The following is a 13,962-nucleotide window of genomic DNA, read 5'->3' as shown; positions in this document are numbered from 1 at the left end:
GAAAAAAAATCGTATTGTGATTCGTCTCTGATGTATATTTTAAGAGTTAATTAATTACTGAACAGATAACGACTATCCTGCAGTTATGCAACTGTTTTATAATCTGATTAAAAAAGACAATAATTCTGATTTAAATGGAGTCATTTGGAATACACACAGAGTTCATCCAGCTGTTGTAGGCAGACACGCGGGTGAAGACGGTGGGCTTCTTGGTGGCGTTGCAGCCGAGGGAGGACACGAAGCTGGTCACGCCGTGGACGACCCACTTTCCTCCGACACTGCAGTTCAGGGGTCCACCGGAGTCACCCTGGGTTCAGAAGGAAAACACAGATCTTTTAAGAGGCAAGGAGTCACAACTGATAGAATTCTCCTTAACCCTGGACTGCCTTTAGCGAGTTTGTGCAGAACACACGTTCCCTAGTATCTTTTAAACTGACTTCTACCCCTGCTGATGAAGCAAATAATCCCTCACGTGGCCTGCAACACTCTGTGCTTACACTTTCAGCACAAACATTCACTCTCACCTTTGGTGGACAAGTGGAACAGAATTTCAACAAGTTATTTCCTATGTTTTTTTTTTCAGTCTGTTTACATCCAAACATATTTTACCATCCAATCATTCATCACAGTTGGGATCCCCGTATTTTTTGGAACACAACTAGAGAAACTGGGCTCAAAAAGCTTTGCCTGGGAGGAAATCCATGTTGTTTTTCAATAAGGATATAAACAGTATTTTAAAGCACCTCCTTTTTTTTTTCTCCTTGTATGAGATAATCTCATCTTTAGTTGAGGCCACATCATCGACTGCTTATTTATTTCTGCAAGGTAAGGGTTACATTTTTATGATTATTATAATTGTGCAGAAGTCACAAAATTAGACTGTTTTTCCTTTCTTTTTGTTCATAAAGGTGAACTTTGAAATGTGATGTATTTCCAAATTTCACAAATCAATCTGATTTTAAACATTTTGAGTACTTTTTGCATTTGAGTACCATCAGATTGCCTCTAGGTTGTGCTGAAAAAATGATATAATACACTCTACGGTGCACATTCTTATAACCTCTATATCAGGGGTCTCAAACTGGCGGCCCGGGGGCCACATGCGGCCCCCCAATCAATAACATGCGGCCCCCCCACTTAATATCATGTTATAATGAAAATATGGCCCAAGACTGTCTTTTAAACACAGTGTGTAGCTGAGGCACAGCTGCCAGCGAGGTGATAGAATATAATATATGTTTGCTAGAAATGTTTTTTATAACAGTAATAATAAGACATTTGGTCATAATTATCCCATTATTAAATGTATCATATACAACATTCAATTACATATATAAATGCGCTTGTTAGGGCCCGAGCCACGGAATGGCAGTGGCCGAAACGGCTCCTGGTACGAATTTTAATTAGTTGTCCACACTGTTATGTATGTAATTTAAAATAAATGTCTGTTTTTGATATTAGTACGTTCAATTTGCATCATAAATAGTATTATTAAGTATACGTGTGATATCATGATGCAATATTGCAAACAGTTTTGTCCCACTTTTTGTTCTCGAGGCCGGCCCCCTCTTGACCACAATAGATGCGCATTGGCCCCCAGGTCATTTGAGTTTGAGACCCCCGCTCTATATACTGTATGTTTAAACCCAGTAATGGAAAACAGCAGCCGAAATACTCCGTGTTCACATAAACTGCTTATAACTTCAAGTGTTGCGCTGTCCTCGAGTGCAACAAGATGTTAAATGTGAGTTAAAGGGGAAGTAAGTAGTTTATAGTGACATCTAGAGGAGAGGCTGAAATTTACAACAAAGAACTGCTACTCTGCTCACCCCCTCCCTTCCCTGAGCACTACGGTATCCGCAGCTGGTCAAATGTCGTCCTCGTTGTCTTTCTCCGTGTCAGCAGATGAGGTTCGTGAGGCGAGGGAGAGGGCGAGCTACCGCGGCCGTAGCAGACGAAGCGGAGAGAGAGGAGGCGGGACTTCTGCTACAAGTAAAGAGACGCTTGATTTGTTCTCTCGTGTTTGTCCTTACAGGCTCCGGTAGAAACATGGCGTCTCGCTGCTAACAGTGGCTATGCGACCGCGGCCCGCGACCATGTTATTTTAAATGACTTTTTGAAACACTACGAAAATGAAACAAAGAATATTATACAGCGACTAGACAATGCAGGAGCGCATAATATGTATAAAAAAGTGGATTTTGGGTAATATAAACCCATAAATACTACATATTGTCCCTTTAAAGCTGCTTTTTTTTTTTTTTTTTTAAAGCCCTCATATGCTCACCTGGCAACCAGAATCCCTGCCACCTCCAGCACAAACCATGGAGTCCTTCACAGTGCTGCCCCACCATCCGTAACTGGTGCAGGTCCTATAGTCTACGACGGGCAGGGAGGCCTGCTTCAGCTGGGAAGACAGCTGACCTCCAGCTACGGAAACAACACAAACATACTGTGTGTACAATCATGTTACAACTGTACACACAAGCTCTACATTAAAAACAGACTCCTTCACGTACTCTGGGTGCGTCCCCATCCTGAAATGAAGCAGGGGTTGTTGTGAGGCAGGACTTGGCCAGAAGGAGGGAGGCTGCCAAGCTGGACGTAGTTGTTGAGTCTGGCGGTAGAGGACAGACGCAGCAGGGCGATGTCGTATCTGAGGTGGAGTCAGGCGTGGCGGGTCAGACCGGAGCAACCAAAAGTCATTTTTTATACTCGATAATACACAACCACAGGCACCATTTTAGTCAGAATACTGCTTGCCTGAGGTGACATTTGTGCCCCCAGTACCAGTTCTAAAAATATGTATATAAATTTATCATGTATTATGTAAATATATGTAATATATGTATGCATAAACATGTTTGCAAAATTAGAGGAATAGATGCAGATACCCAAAATTTGGAAATACATCCTTAAGTCAGTGTCTTTATCATCTTTTCCTGCATATTATTATTATTTTTTTAAATATGTATATATATAAATACATATATACTGTATATATATTCCTTACTGCATAATTTTATGTTTTAACAATTTTCTGCTTCAGTTCACTTAAAGCACATAATTAACGTTAACACATTTGTTTATTATTCAGTTATATTTACAATGATTCTGGTCACGATTATCTGTTATTAATCTTGTCTTTTGTTAATCTTATTCCTTATTTTTTATTCCTGAGCGTCAATTTAATTTAGAGGCAGTTTTTTCATCTTTTTTTAGGGATAATGGGAAGTACTTTTTTGGGTTCACCACTAATTGTTACATTAATCTATAGCTTCCATACGTGATCTGTAATTCAATTCTGTAACTCGAAAATAAAGAGAAAAAAAAATACAGATTTTCACATTCAAACAGAAAGTGAAGCCATATAATGAATGGAACTGAATTTCAATGATTGTATTTTTCACAAATTGTGTTCAAAGTTAATATTTTTCCGATGAATCTTTCATATTTTCTGTGTACAGAAGTTGGCAGAAGAGTATATTTTGTAACCACTTACCCTCCAGCAACGCTGTTGGAGTTCCACCTGGGGTGAATATGGACCTGGCTCACACCGAGGTACTGCTCTCTGCCTTCCTCAGAGTACAAGGTGTGCTCTCCGACAACAACGCGCCATGTCCTCTGACTGTAGTGTGCAGGAAAACAGACCGTTCGAATCATCAAAACTGTATATCGAAGAAATATTTTCTTTTCCCCCATATCTCTATAATTAGGTTCTAGGAGATTTTCTCAGATGCATGAAACACACACCGGTCCACACAGTGAGCAGCGGTCATCACCCATCCGCTTCTGATCAGGGTTCCTCCACAGGTGTGGTAAAAGCTGCTGCCAGACTGGTACTGAAGAGAAATCTAATGAAACGACGACAAAGAACGTTACAACTTACAACCAATCATATTTTTTACACTAGATTACACTGTTTCTTTTAATGTCCAGAGGTATGCACGGGTGTGTGAGCATGTAGGAAATGATAAAATAGTGGAAACCTAAACAGTAGGTGCCCCTTTTAATGTTGCCCCTGCCCTTCCAAATGTCTGTACGTGCCACTGTTTATGTTGCTAATCTGTTCACGTTGGAGCTGCATGCTGATATAATCTGTGGGGATTCCGCTTGTCACAAAACAACACTTTTTAAAAAAAAAAGGGTTAATGTCTCCTCTGTCACCCCTGCTGTTTGCCCACCACTCACCACCAGAGGGCACATTATAAACGGAGCTCTCTCTTGCGCGAGGCACCTCTACTTCCGGCGGTCTCGCGCTTCCCGCCTCTCTGATCAACCTGTCACCGGTGTGTGAGCAGTGGCCGCCTCGCTTCGTCTAAAGTGGAATATGGTACTGTTGGACGTACGGTAAGAAATGAATTACTCTTTATAAACGGTTTATATGTCGCGCCCTGGCGTTATATAACTGTTTGAGTCGGTGCCGTTGTTGTTGTTGTTGTTGACTTCCTGTACGCTTGGACCCGCCCAGGTGCGTCGCTGGCAGTCGTCCGGTCTTAACTTGGTTCACTAATTGTTGTGTTTAGATTGAGATTTTGCTCAGTTTTCTTAAATGATTGTTCATTTGTTTTGTTTGTTTTGTGCTTTATGATTTGATTAGTTCCAACGGCATTATTGGTTTAATTTTTCTATGAGCATTTCTTGTGATATTTTGGTTTGGAACATATTTTGATCACTATCAAAGCTAATTTCCCATTTATTTGCACAAATAACACCATATAATAACATATTGTTTCCTGTTGCCTTTTAGTTGCTGAGAGCTGTGGCGATGGTCCTGGTGTCCTGGGTAGTGGCTTCCTCTGTTTTATTTGTGTAAGTGTGCATACATCCTCCTTTTTCTTGAGTTTCTTCACGTGGGATTGGGTTGGTCTACCTTTTTTCCCTGAACCCATCGCAAATCCTTTTCAAGCCAGGTCCTTCTCATTGGTGAGCTCCAACACTGATTATATGTCCCTGTTATTTATAAGGTGTTTTTAACAATTTATAACAATCCTTTTGTGATGAAATAAGTTTTTCTAAAACTGGAACCACATGTTTTCTAAACAAGCCTCACATATATATATTATGCTGACTCAGTCTTGTCACGGAAAATGCAGCATAGGCCTCCCGAAATCTTTTACCAAAACCTCTTTTTCGCTTCTTTGTTCCATCACCAGCAAGAAAATAACCATAATAAGAAATCAGTGCCACTCTAATGTGAGCTAAGTGCTCTGGAGTGTTTTCACATTGTGTAATTGCTGCTTTTACTATATGATCTGAATACTTTTTATATATAGTATATTTTATTCTATATATATATTTATATATAGAATAAAGTTTAGTCAAACAAAGTGCACTGTACCTGCCAGGGCCAGGAGTTGGGTCTGGCTACTTCGCCTCCAACAACTCTCTCCTCAGCACTGTCATCCTCCAGGTATCTGGGCTGGGGCTCCAGCTCAGCCAGCACTGAGCAAAAACACAGAAAGAATATAACAGTCAGGCATATTGTATTCCAAATCTGCACAAAAAAATCAAAGAGGAAGTATCTTCTGCTTTTTTTTTTGTTACCTAGGGCTGCGAGAAAGGTCAGAAGCAGGAACCTGAGCATGTCTACACTGTACTGCAGCTTTTTACAATGGAGACTTGTCTCCACTGTGCTTTTATATACTCAATGTGTGTGTTTGTGTGTGTGTGCGGCGCGCACACCTGTGTCTGTCTCACTGTTATCTACCAGTGGAATATTTTCTGGAAAACGCTGACACAGCTATGAATTTATTTTTTCTCACTTGTGATTGTGCTAGATGTGCTGTCACGTATGCGATTGTTTCACTACTGAATTTTTAACATTAGGTCGATATTTTTTTGACACTTGATAAAGCTTCTTTTGTAGAGTGACCTGCCATCACATTATAGTCTGGCCAAATGACCGGCTAAAGATTGTTTGATATCTCTGACGTGGCACTGGTTTGCAAAAACTAGATCTGGCCAACGAGGTTAAGCATTGATAACCTGTTTGTCCTCACAAGACAGGAACAGTTCTAGGTTACGGTTCACAAATGCTGTTATCCTTTCTATTTTGCAAATGCCCGTCATAATGTCCATCCATGTGTTAAAGGTTGGACTCAATGACCTTTTGAGCCATTTCCTCCTCAGTATTTTTCCCTCAAGACAGCAGTAAACATATTCTTACACTCCAGACATATATGGTGTACATATATCTCCTATAAGGCACTGTGCATCCATCTCCTGATGTCCTTAAGAACAGAATAGTCCCAGAAAAACATGATTTTGTTCTGCTTTCTCATATCCACAGTTCACCCAACAGACGTGAACTCGTAATTACCCTTTCATGATGGGTTTTTTGGGGATGATCAGACTCTTCCAGCTTAACTCCCGCCAGATTTGTGAGCGACTGCACGTCCACATTTGTCCATTATCCTTCCAAGTAATAATGCATTATATTTAAGGCGCCTTTCAAGACACTCAAGGTCGCCGAAGTCCTTTCCAATTACTTCAACCATTTTGCTTTGACAAACAACATTACCCAAATACATTTTGAAAACAAAAAGTGTCTTAAGAACATGTATAGAAAATAATAAAGCACTCTTATTGAGAGGGGAAGCATCCTCAAATTAACTAAATGTGATTAAGGTCAATTTACCACCTGGAACATTAATTTCCTGAAAGTGCTTTTCAATATTTGCAGTGTGATTGGAGTTTTTGAAATTATTATTATTTTTTATCTTATTTTCAAATCAAACTGTAGTGGGTAGATACCACCCTAAACCCTCTTGTAATCATTTAATTTAAAATATATGAAAGATGGGGTTATACAGGATATCTCTCAGGTGTAATAATGTAGAAAAAACAGTGGTTATGGAGTTCAAAATGGCACGTTTAGATCCACTAACGCACATCAAACTCAAGGCCCGGGGGCCAGATGTGGCCCGCCATGTCATTTTATGTGGCCCACAAGTGATTCATTGATCTTAAAAATCTGTATTAAAAATAGGTCTATGCTGCTTTAAGGCGTGTGTTGAACATACAATACATTTCCCGCCACTAGATTGCAGTGTATCATTGTATACGCATCATGCGACGAGTGAAATTGAGATTGAGACTGTGATCGCAACGGAATGTGTTCACAAAAGCCACAACCAAAACCGACGAGGCAGTGAAAGCTAGCTTTATTGTGGCTGAAGAAATGGCCCGTGCTTCAAAGTCTTTTTCTGAGGGTGTGTTTTTGAAGCAGTGCGTGCTGAAGGTGTGTGAGCAGGTCTGCCCTGACCAGAAACAGACTCTTAAAACTGTTAGTTTGTCAAGAAACACCATCGGGGACCGGGTTACATCTATAACGCATCATATTTGTCACTTGAATAAGTAATGAATACATAAAGTTATTTAGCAATATGTCACGGAGTAGTTACCTTTATCTTACATTATATTTGGTTACATTTATTCTGTATGACAGTTATCTGGCCCTTTGAGGGTAAACATTATGCTGAAGTGGCCCTCAGTGAAAATGAGTTTGACACCCCTGCACTAACGAATGGGGCGGTCATGACACACAACAGCAAAGAAATTCCCATTCTGCTCTACAGTGAACTGCAGGCTGTTCACTCGAGCCAATACAAAGATAGGAAATGTGAACATTTAACGAGGAGGTACAGCAACAAAACGCTCATTTGTTTATTTTATGCATGTTTCAAATTACAAGTGAATGAAGATGGCTTGTTTTTATGATTGTTTAAAGCATAAAAAGCCTGTGGCTACAAAGCAATAATCATACAAGGCCACAAAGAGCTGCTGCCAAATCAGGGAGACAGAGTTGGACGTTAGTCGTTCAGGCATTAGTGGATAAATTCCATTTTAGTCTGATTTAATTTGATTGAGTTTTCACACTGTAAACTATAATTATCAATAAAACTGCCGTTTCACATTAGCCAGGGGAGACACACTGAGCTTTATTTTACAAGCTGTGACAGTTTTATTGAGGCTTTAGAAAGTAGACATAAGAAACAGGGTTTTACTTATGTACACTGCTAATGGCAAGTATGACATTGTGGAACCGATGAGCAGCACTTATACTGTACAGCTCTTCCCTGACATGCTGCATGATCCGAGCTCCGTTATCTGCGGCAGAAAAGAACACGTAGTGCTGCCTTACTGTCTCTGTTCTTTATCCTAAAATAGCAGTGCCATTTGAAATTCACCTTATGTTTGAGTCTGACACCAGATTAACAGTCTGATACCACCACCAAATAGTAAATATGCAGCAACAATCTTTGATATATCTTTTCAAAACATGGAGTATATGTATGTGTATATGTATATGTATATGTATATGTATATGTATATGTATATGTATATGTATATGTATATATGTATATGTATATGTATATGTATATATGTATGCATATGTATGTATGTGCGTGTATATAAATAAATAAAAAAATATATATACTGTATATATACACACGTGTAGTTTTGTTTGCTGTTTAATTTGATCTGGTGCATTATTGTTTAAACAAAGTTTGTGGTTTGATTATATCTGTGCTTTTTATTATTTTTTACAATGTTTTATTGCCCTTGCTAGTCTGAGTAGTTTTATTTTAAGATATCGAAACCGAACCGTTGCATCCCTAGTATGTGTATGTATGTGTGTCTGTGTGTGTGTGTATATATATATATATATATGTATATATATATATATTACTACTTGCAAGACTCTTTTTATTTCACGATAAATTGAAGTAAATAGACAGAAAAAAACAGAATACTAATATTTTACCATCGTGACCCTGAGCTCCTTTCATCAGATGTGCAAGGAAATACTCAATCTCTCCTTACTGTACGTTGACATGTACATTCGTTAATTGCATTTATTGTCCAACTCTTTTAGACTCTCTGTACTTTTGTTTAGGTTTCTTTGCAGCATAGAAAGTTATTACTTGTGCGCCCATAATCATAATTGCCCTATGAGTGGTTAAAGTCTCTAAAGATGGGACAGAATTAACAAACCCAAAGGAAGTGATTTACATTACACTGAAGGAGCTTTATTAAATTATCGGTCACTAAGACACATTTTTACTGTAAATGCAACTCCAAATGCAATCATGTCATGAACGGAGTCACAGTAAGTGGTGGTGAGATTTGTTCTTATTTCACTTCAAAGTACCCGTACTGGAAACATCCATCACAGCAATCTTATAATAATACAAGTAGAGCTGGAAGTACAATCGTTCTACTGTATATAGTTTTCATATAAAAGGTGTGATTGTGTGAGGAAAAGAGGGAGTAAATGAATGAATACAGGACTAAAACATAACACAGGGTTCCCCTCAGTAGTGCCTCAGTGCTCACTGTAGCTGTTTTATATCACAAAAGCACCGGAAAGGCAACAGAAAAAGAAACAAAAAGGTCTATTTATTAAATACCAAATCAGATTGGTGCAAAAAATTAAATTTAGGAACTTACAAAAGAGAAAAATCTGTGTGTACTTAGAGCAGCAGTCTGTCAGAACTCAGAAATAGAATACATTTGCATTATGCCTACAACATCTTGGCGCACAGTGTGCTTGCCAGGATATCTTGTCTTGTTTGAGTAGTTTTAGGATAACTATACTGTACTGAAGAATTCATGCTGATGTTTATGGTGAAGGTTTATATAATCCATTACATACGTGTAACGTCTTTGGTGAGATGTTATTGCCACACAAAACCTCAGTTTTTATTGCAGAAGGACTGAACAGGTTGAAGAAGACCAGGCACGATTACAGTGCATGTGATCAATTTCAAGGATTGTCCAGAAAACCCCCCCCCTTACATATATTGATTTTGTAATTAACTGCACTTCAACTTCAAAGTTGCAATCATTTGCAATAGTTTAGAAGGATAAACCAGAGTGACGAGCAGCAGAAACATTATGCTTGTCTTCAGCTTCGCTGTGTTTCCAATTCCGCATCTCGTTCTTTAGTACCGTGAGGTGACCTTGACTTGAGCCTCTGCTGAGCTTGTCAATGCTCAGAAACTGCACCTGTTGTCTGTCTCAGACTTAATCCCTTTGTAGTAGTGTGTGGCAACACGTTGACACATCACATCGGAAGTGTTAAATATAAATGCTCTTATGAGGCGGAAAAAAGAGTTGAATCGTGACACCAATTTAATCAGGTTTATTTTTGCTAAATGTGGCCAGACAAGTGAAGAAGCACAGAATTTGAAAAAACGTGGTTGAATGTGGTTTCTGTCTGGGTCACGCAGCATGGTTGACTTTTGCTTATGAAGCCATGGTCTGAAAAAGAGAAGAACTGATCAGACCTCTCGTGCAGTCATACACGATTCAATCAATCCTGTAAGTCCTACTCCTGTACTCCTGGACTAGTAAGGAAGTCTTAGATAGTTTAAGTGTACATGTCCTTCATACTAACCGTGTCCATCCATTCGATGTAGGCAGAAACGCGGGTGAAGACGGTGGGCTTCTGGGGATAATTGCATCCCCAACCGGAGACAAAGCTGGTAACACCATGGACGTAGTATTTTCCATTAACCAGACAGTTCAGAGGACCGCCAGAGTCGCCCTGAGAGAGAGAGAGAGAGAGTTCGATTAAAGGGCACATATTTAGTATTTTTGGATGAAATGTATCAGTGGGTGTGCACAGAAAAAATTAATTATTCACAAGAAAAACCCTGGTTCTGACCGTGTCGTGAACCAGGATCTTCTTGCTGAAAAGGCGAGAGTAAATCACATTATAAAGACAAGGATTAAAGGAGACATATTATATCCAATTTCTCCAAGTTAACCTAGTTCCCTGGTGTCCTAATGAACATGTCTATGACATGCTTTGGTCAAAATATGTGAAGGATGAAGCACCACAGCAGTTCAATCACCCTGCCAACACAGCCCTTTTCAGAACGCTAGGTTTTGAGTCTCTTTAAATGCAAATGAGACACAGGAAACTGCGTCGGCGTCACTGAGGCTCCGGCAGCTAACAGCAGTTAGCATTTGGAAAAGCGATCCACTGGACACATACAACCTCTGAGGCTGGAAGTTTGTGCAGAACTCTGTGCTGCACTGTGCAGCCAAGAATATAAAAATCTCTGCGGACTTCCGCTCTTCCTGATACTATTGTCCTCGCCTGTGCTCTCATGTTTTTTAGGGACAAAGCGGAGCTCCGCAAGACAACAATTGCAGGTTTTTGTGACATAGCAATGAGTGCAGAAGTCAACATTGTGTGTTTTATCTCCTTAGAGGCGTACCACCAAAAACATGACTGTGTCCTCTTTTTTTTCCCCCCACACTTTGCCTACTTATAGGGCCTCCACAGTCCTAAATATAATTATTAAAAAGTTGATTTTGCATAATATGTCCCCTTTAAGTTTTTCCATTTTCGCAAATGGGTGAAGACTCACGTTGCATCCAGACTCAGAAGCACCACCACCACACACCATGGTGGTCTTGACGGTGCTACCCCAGAAGCCAGAGCTGGAGCAGGTCTTGTGGTCAACCACAGGAAGATAGGCCTGTTTGAGCTGCGCGGACAGGCCACCACCAGCTAATGAAGGAAGTAAAAGATACGTCAGAAAGGAAGCACTCGTGACATTATAACTGACTGGTAACCAGAGGGTTCAAGCAAGTCAACTCACTGGAGGTGCGGCCCCATCCGGTGACGTAACAGAGATTGTTGTGAGGCAGAATCTGGCCAGTGGGAGGAAGAGAGCCCAGCTGGGCGTAGGTGTTCAGGGTGACCGCAGAGGACAGGCGCAGAAGGGCAATGTCGTATCTGAAGAAGAGGTCACTGAATCAAATTTGAGCAATGACACTCCAATCTTCACACTGTTCGGGCCGCAGCTGCTGGAATGCGCAGGTTCGGTCAAATTCCACCTATTTTCACCTCTGTATTAAGATTGATTTTTAGAATCTTATCTATGATCACCTTTAAGGCTCTTCATAGCCTGCCTCCTGATTATAGCACAGATCTTCTAATCCCACATGAACCTTTGTGTAGCTTCAACTCCTCGGGCAGTGTTTTTCTAACTCTTGCTGACACCACGTTAAAATAAAATGTCAAAGAGCTTATTGTCAAGCTCCTGGTGAAAAGTGCTGTAGTTGTTATGAATGCAGTCTCCTGCAGTCTCCTTTTACAGTAACAAAGACCTCGCATTTAACATCGATTCAAACATGACTAAAGAGTCATTGTCCTCACCCGCCAGCCACGTCTTTGGGGTTCCATCCGGAATGGATGTAAACCTTGCTGACGCTTTTGATCTGCTCTCTGCCACTGTCACTGTAGCGGTCGTGTTCACCAATCACGACACGCCATGTCCTGGCGCTGTAATACGTTAAAAAGACGGAGGGAGTGGGAAAGGTTAATGTTAGTTAACAGTCATTGATTCAATTAAGTTGTGATTCAAATAACTTATGGTCCATCATTTGGATCATTTTGAATTCTTCTTGTAACTTTTCTTTCAAAATCAAATAAATAAATCCCGGTAAGTGACAGTTATAAATGGCAATGGATTTGAATAATACTTCAGGCAAAGTCATTAAAAAACAACAACGAAAAAAGATGTTACCTGTCCACACAGTGAGCTGCAGTCATAACCCAGTCTTTCTCAATCAGGGTTCCTCCACATGTGTGGTGGTATGCGATTCCAGATTTGTACTGAAGAGAGATCTAGATGGGAAAAGTATGAACATTTGATGACTTTAATTAAATGAATCTTCAATTGCTGAAGATTTTGCAGAAAAAAAAAAGTTTCAACATAAAAAAATCAACCAACAAGTTTGTGTTACAGAAGATTACCTGCCAGGGCCAGGAGTTGGCGATGGCTACCTCACCTCCCACAACCCTTTCAAGGCTGTCCTCCAGGTACCTGGGCTGGGGTTCCAGCTCAGCCAGCACTGGTACCAAAAAATTAAGAAAGAAAGAAAAACAGGATTTGGTGTAGTTGTTGGAAAGGAGAAATTGGGACAGTTTGAGTTCATCTAGAACTCTTGTGTATCGAATAAACCAAAAAAATTTCAATTTTCCTAGATGATGGACAGGGTGCATATGAAGTCAAAGTGAGCAAATGAGGCTGAAAGAGATCAATAATGAATGGTTGTATAACGGCAGTGTGTGCCGTCTTACCCAAGGCTGCGAGACTAGTCAACACGAGGAACCTGAGCATTTCAGCAAGCGTGTGTGTCTGAATGTTTTCTGCAAGAACCGAGTGCGTCTCTGCTTCTTTTATACCTGCAGCTGACCTTCAGCTCGTGTGGCGTGCACCTGCGGTTCATCTCACACAACTGTTATCTCAGTTGTTTACCAAGCGCACACACCTCCTGCTTTGACCAGTGGGAAGTGTTCAGAATGGGGAAATGACACGTAAGCCTGAGAACTATACCTGCATAACATGAGTATGTCTTAAAAGACTGGAGATCATTTATAGGGGGAAAACATATGTGTATCAATATAACCTGACTATCTGAATTTTTTTTGGGGGGGATCATATGAAACAAAATAGTCTGTCAGGCGCATTATGCCTTCAACATCTTGGTGCACAGTGTGCTTGCCAGGATATCTCGTCTTGTTTGAGAAGTTTTCTTCTGCACAGATGTTGGTTTTATAATGCGTTACATACGTGTAACATCTCAGGTGAGATGTTATTGCCACATAAAACCTCAGAGAGTCTGCCAGTTATGGACACAAAAACAGTACATATTCTAATTTGTGAGAGTTTTTATTTGCAGAAGGACCCAATTATGGAGAGCATGTGATCCATTTCAAGGATTGGCCATTACCTGGAAAAAAAATTACATACACTACTGTTCAAAAGTTTGGGGTCACCTAAAGAGTGGCAAAATGAATAGAAGATATAGTCAATACATTGATAGGATTAGAAATAATGATTTTTATTCAAAATCATTTTGCCCTTCAAAACCCAAAACTGGGTTTTCAAGGGTTTTCTCATCATCCAATAGCCTTCTAACACGATTAGCAAA

The 13,962-nt window shown here is 40.1% G+C and overlaps 1 protein-coding gene across 1 annotated transcript; it reads right to left on the bottom strand.

Annotated features, from left to right (window-relative positions):
* Positions 1-130: 130 nt before the first annotated feature.
* LOC310929773 (transmembrane protease serine 9-like) lies at positions 131-13,148 on the bottom strand (the record flags this gene model as incomplete). Its single annotated transcript, XM_083892619.1, has 14 exons — positions 131-307; positions 2,288-2,430; positions 2,520-2,656; positions 3,503-3,628; positions 3,754-3,854; positions 5,342-5,445; positions 5,548-5,594; positions 10,389-10,555; positions 11,388-11,530; positions 11,622-11,758; positions 12,182-12,307; positions 12,552-12,652; positions 12,782-12,879; positions 13,109-13,148. The coding sequence occupies 14 exons, from the start codon at positions 13,146-13,148 to the stop codon at positions 131-133; spliced, it is 1,647 nt and encodes a 548-aa protein (XP_083748745.1).
* Positions 13,149-13,962: the final 814 nt, after the last annotated feature.

This window comes from Microchirus variegatus, assembly GCF_963457635.1.
Source record: "Microchirus variegatus genome assembly, chromosome: 7".
In the NCBI taxonomy this organism is placed as follows: Eukaryota; Metazoa; Chordata; class Actinopteri; order Pleuronectiformes; family Soleidae; genus Microchirus; species Microchirus variegatus.
The sequence above is the reverse complement of the archived record's forward strand: the minus strand, read 5'-3'. Positions and strand labels throughout refer to the sequence as shown.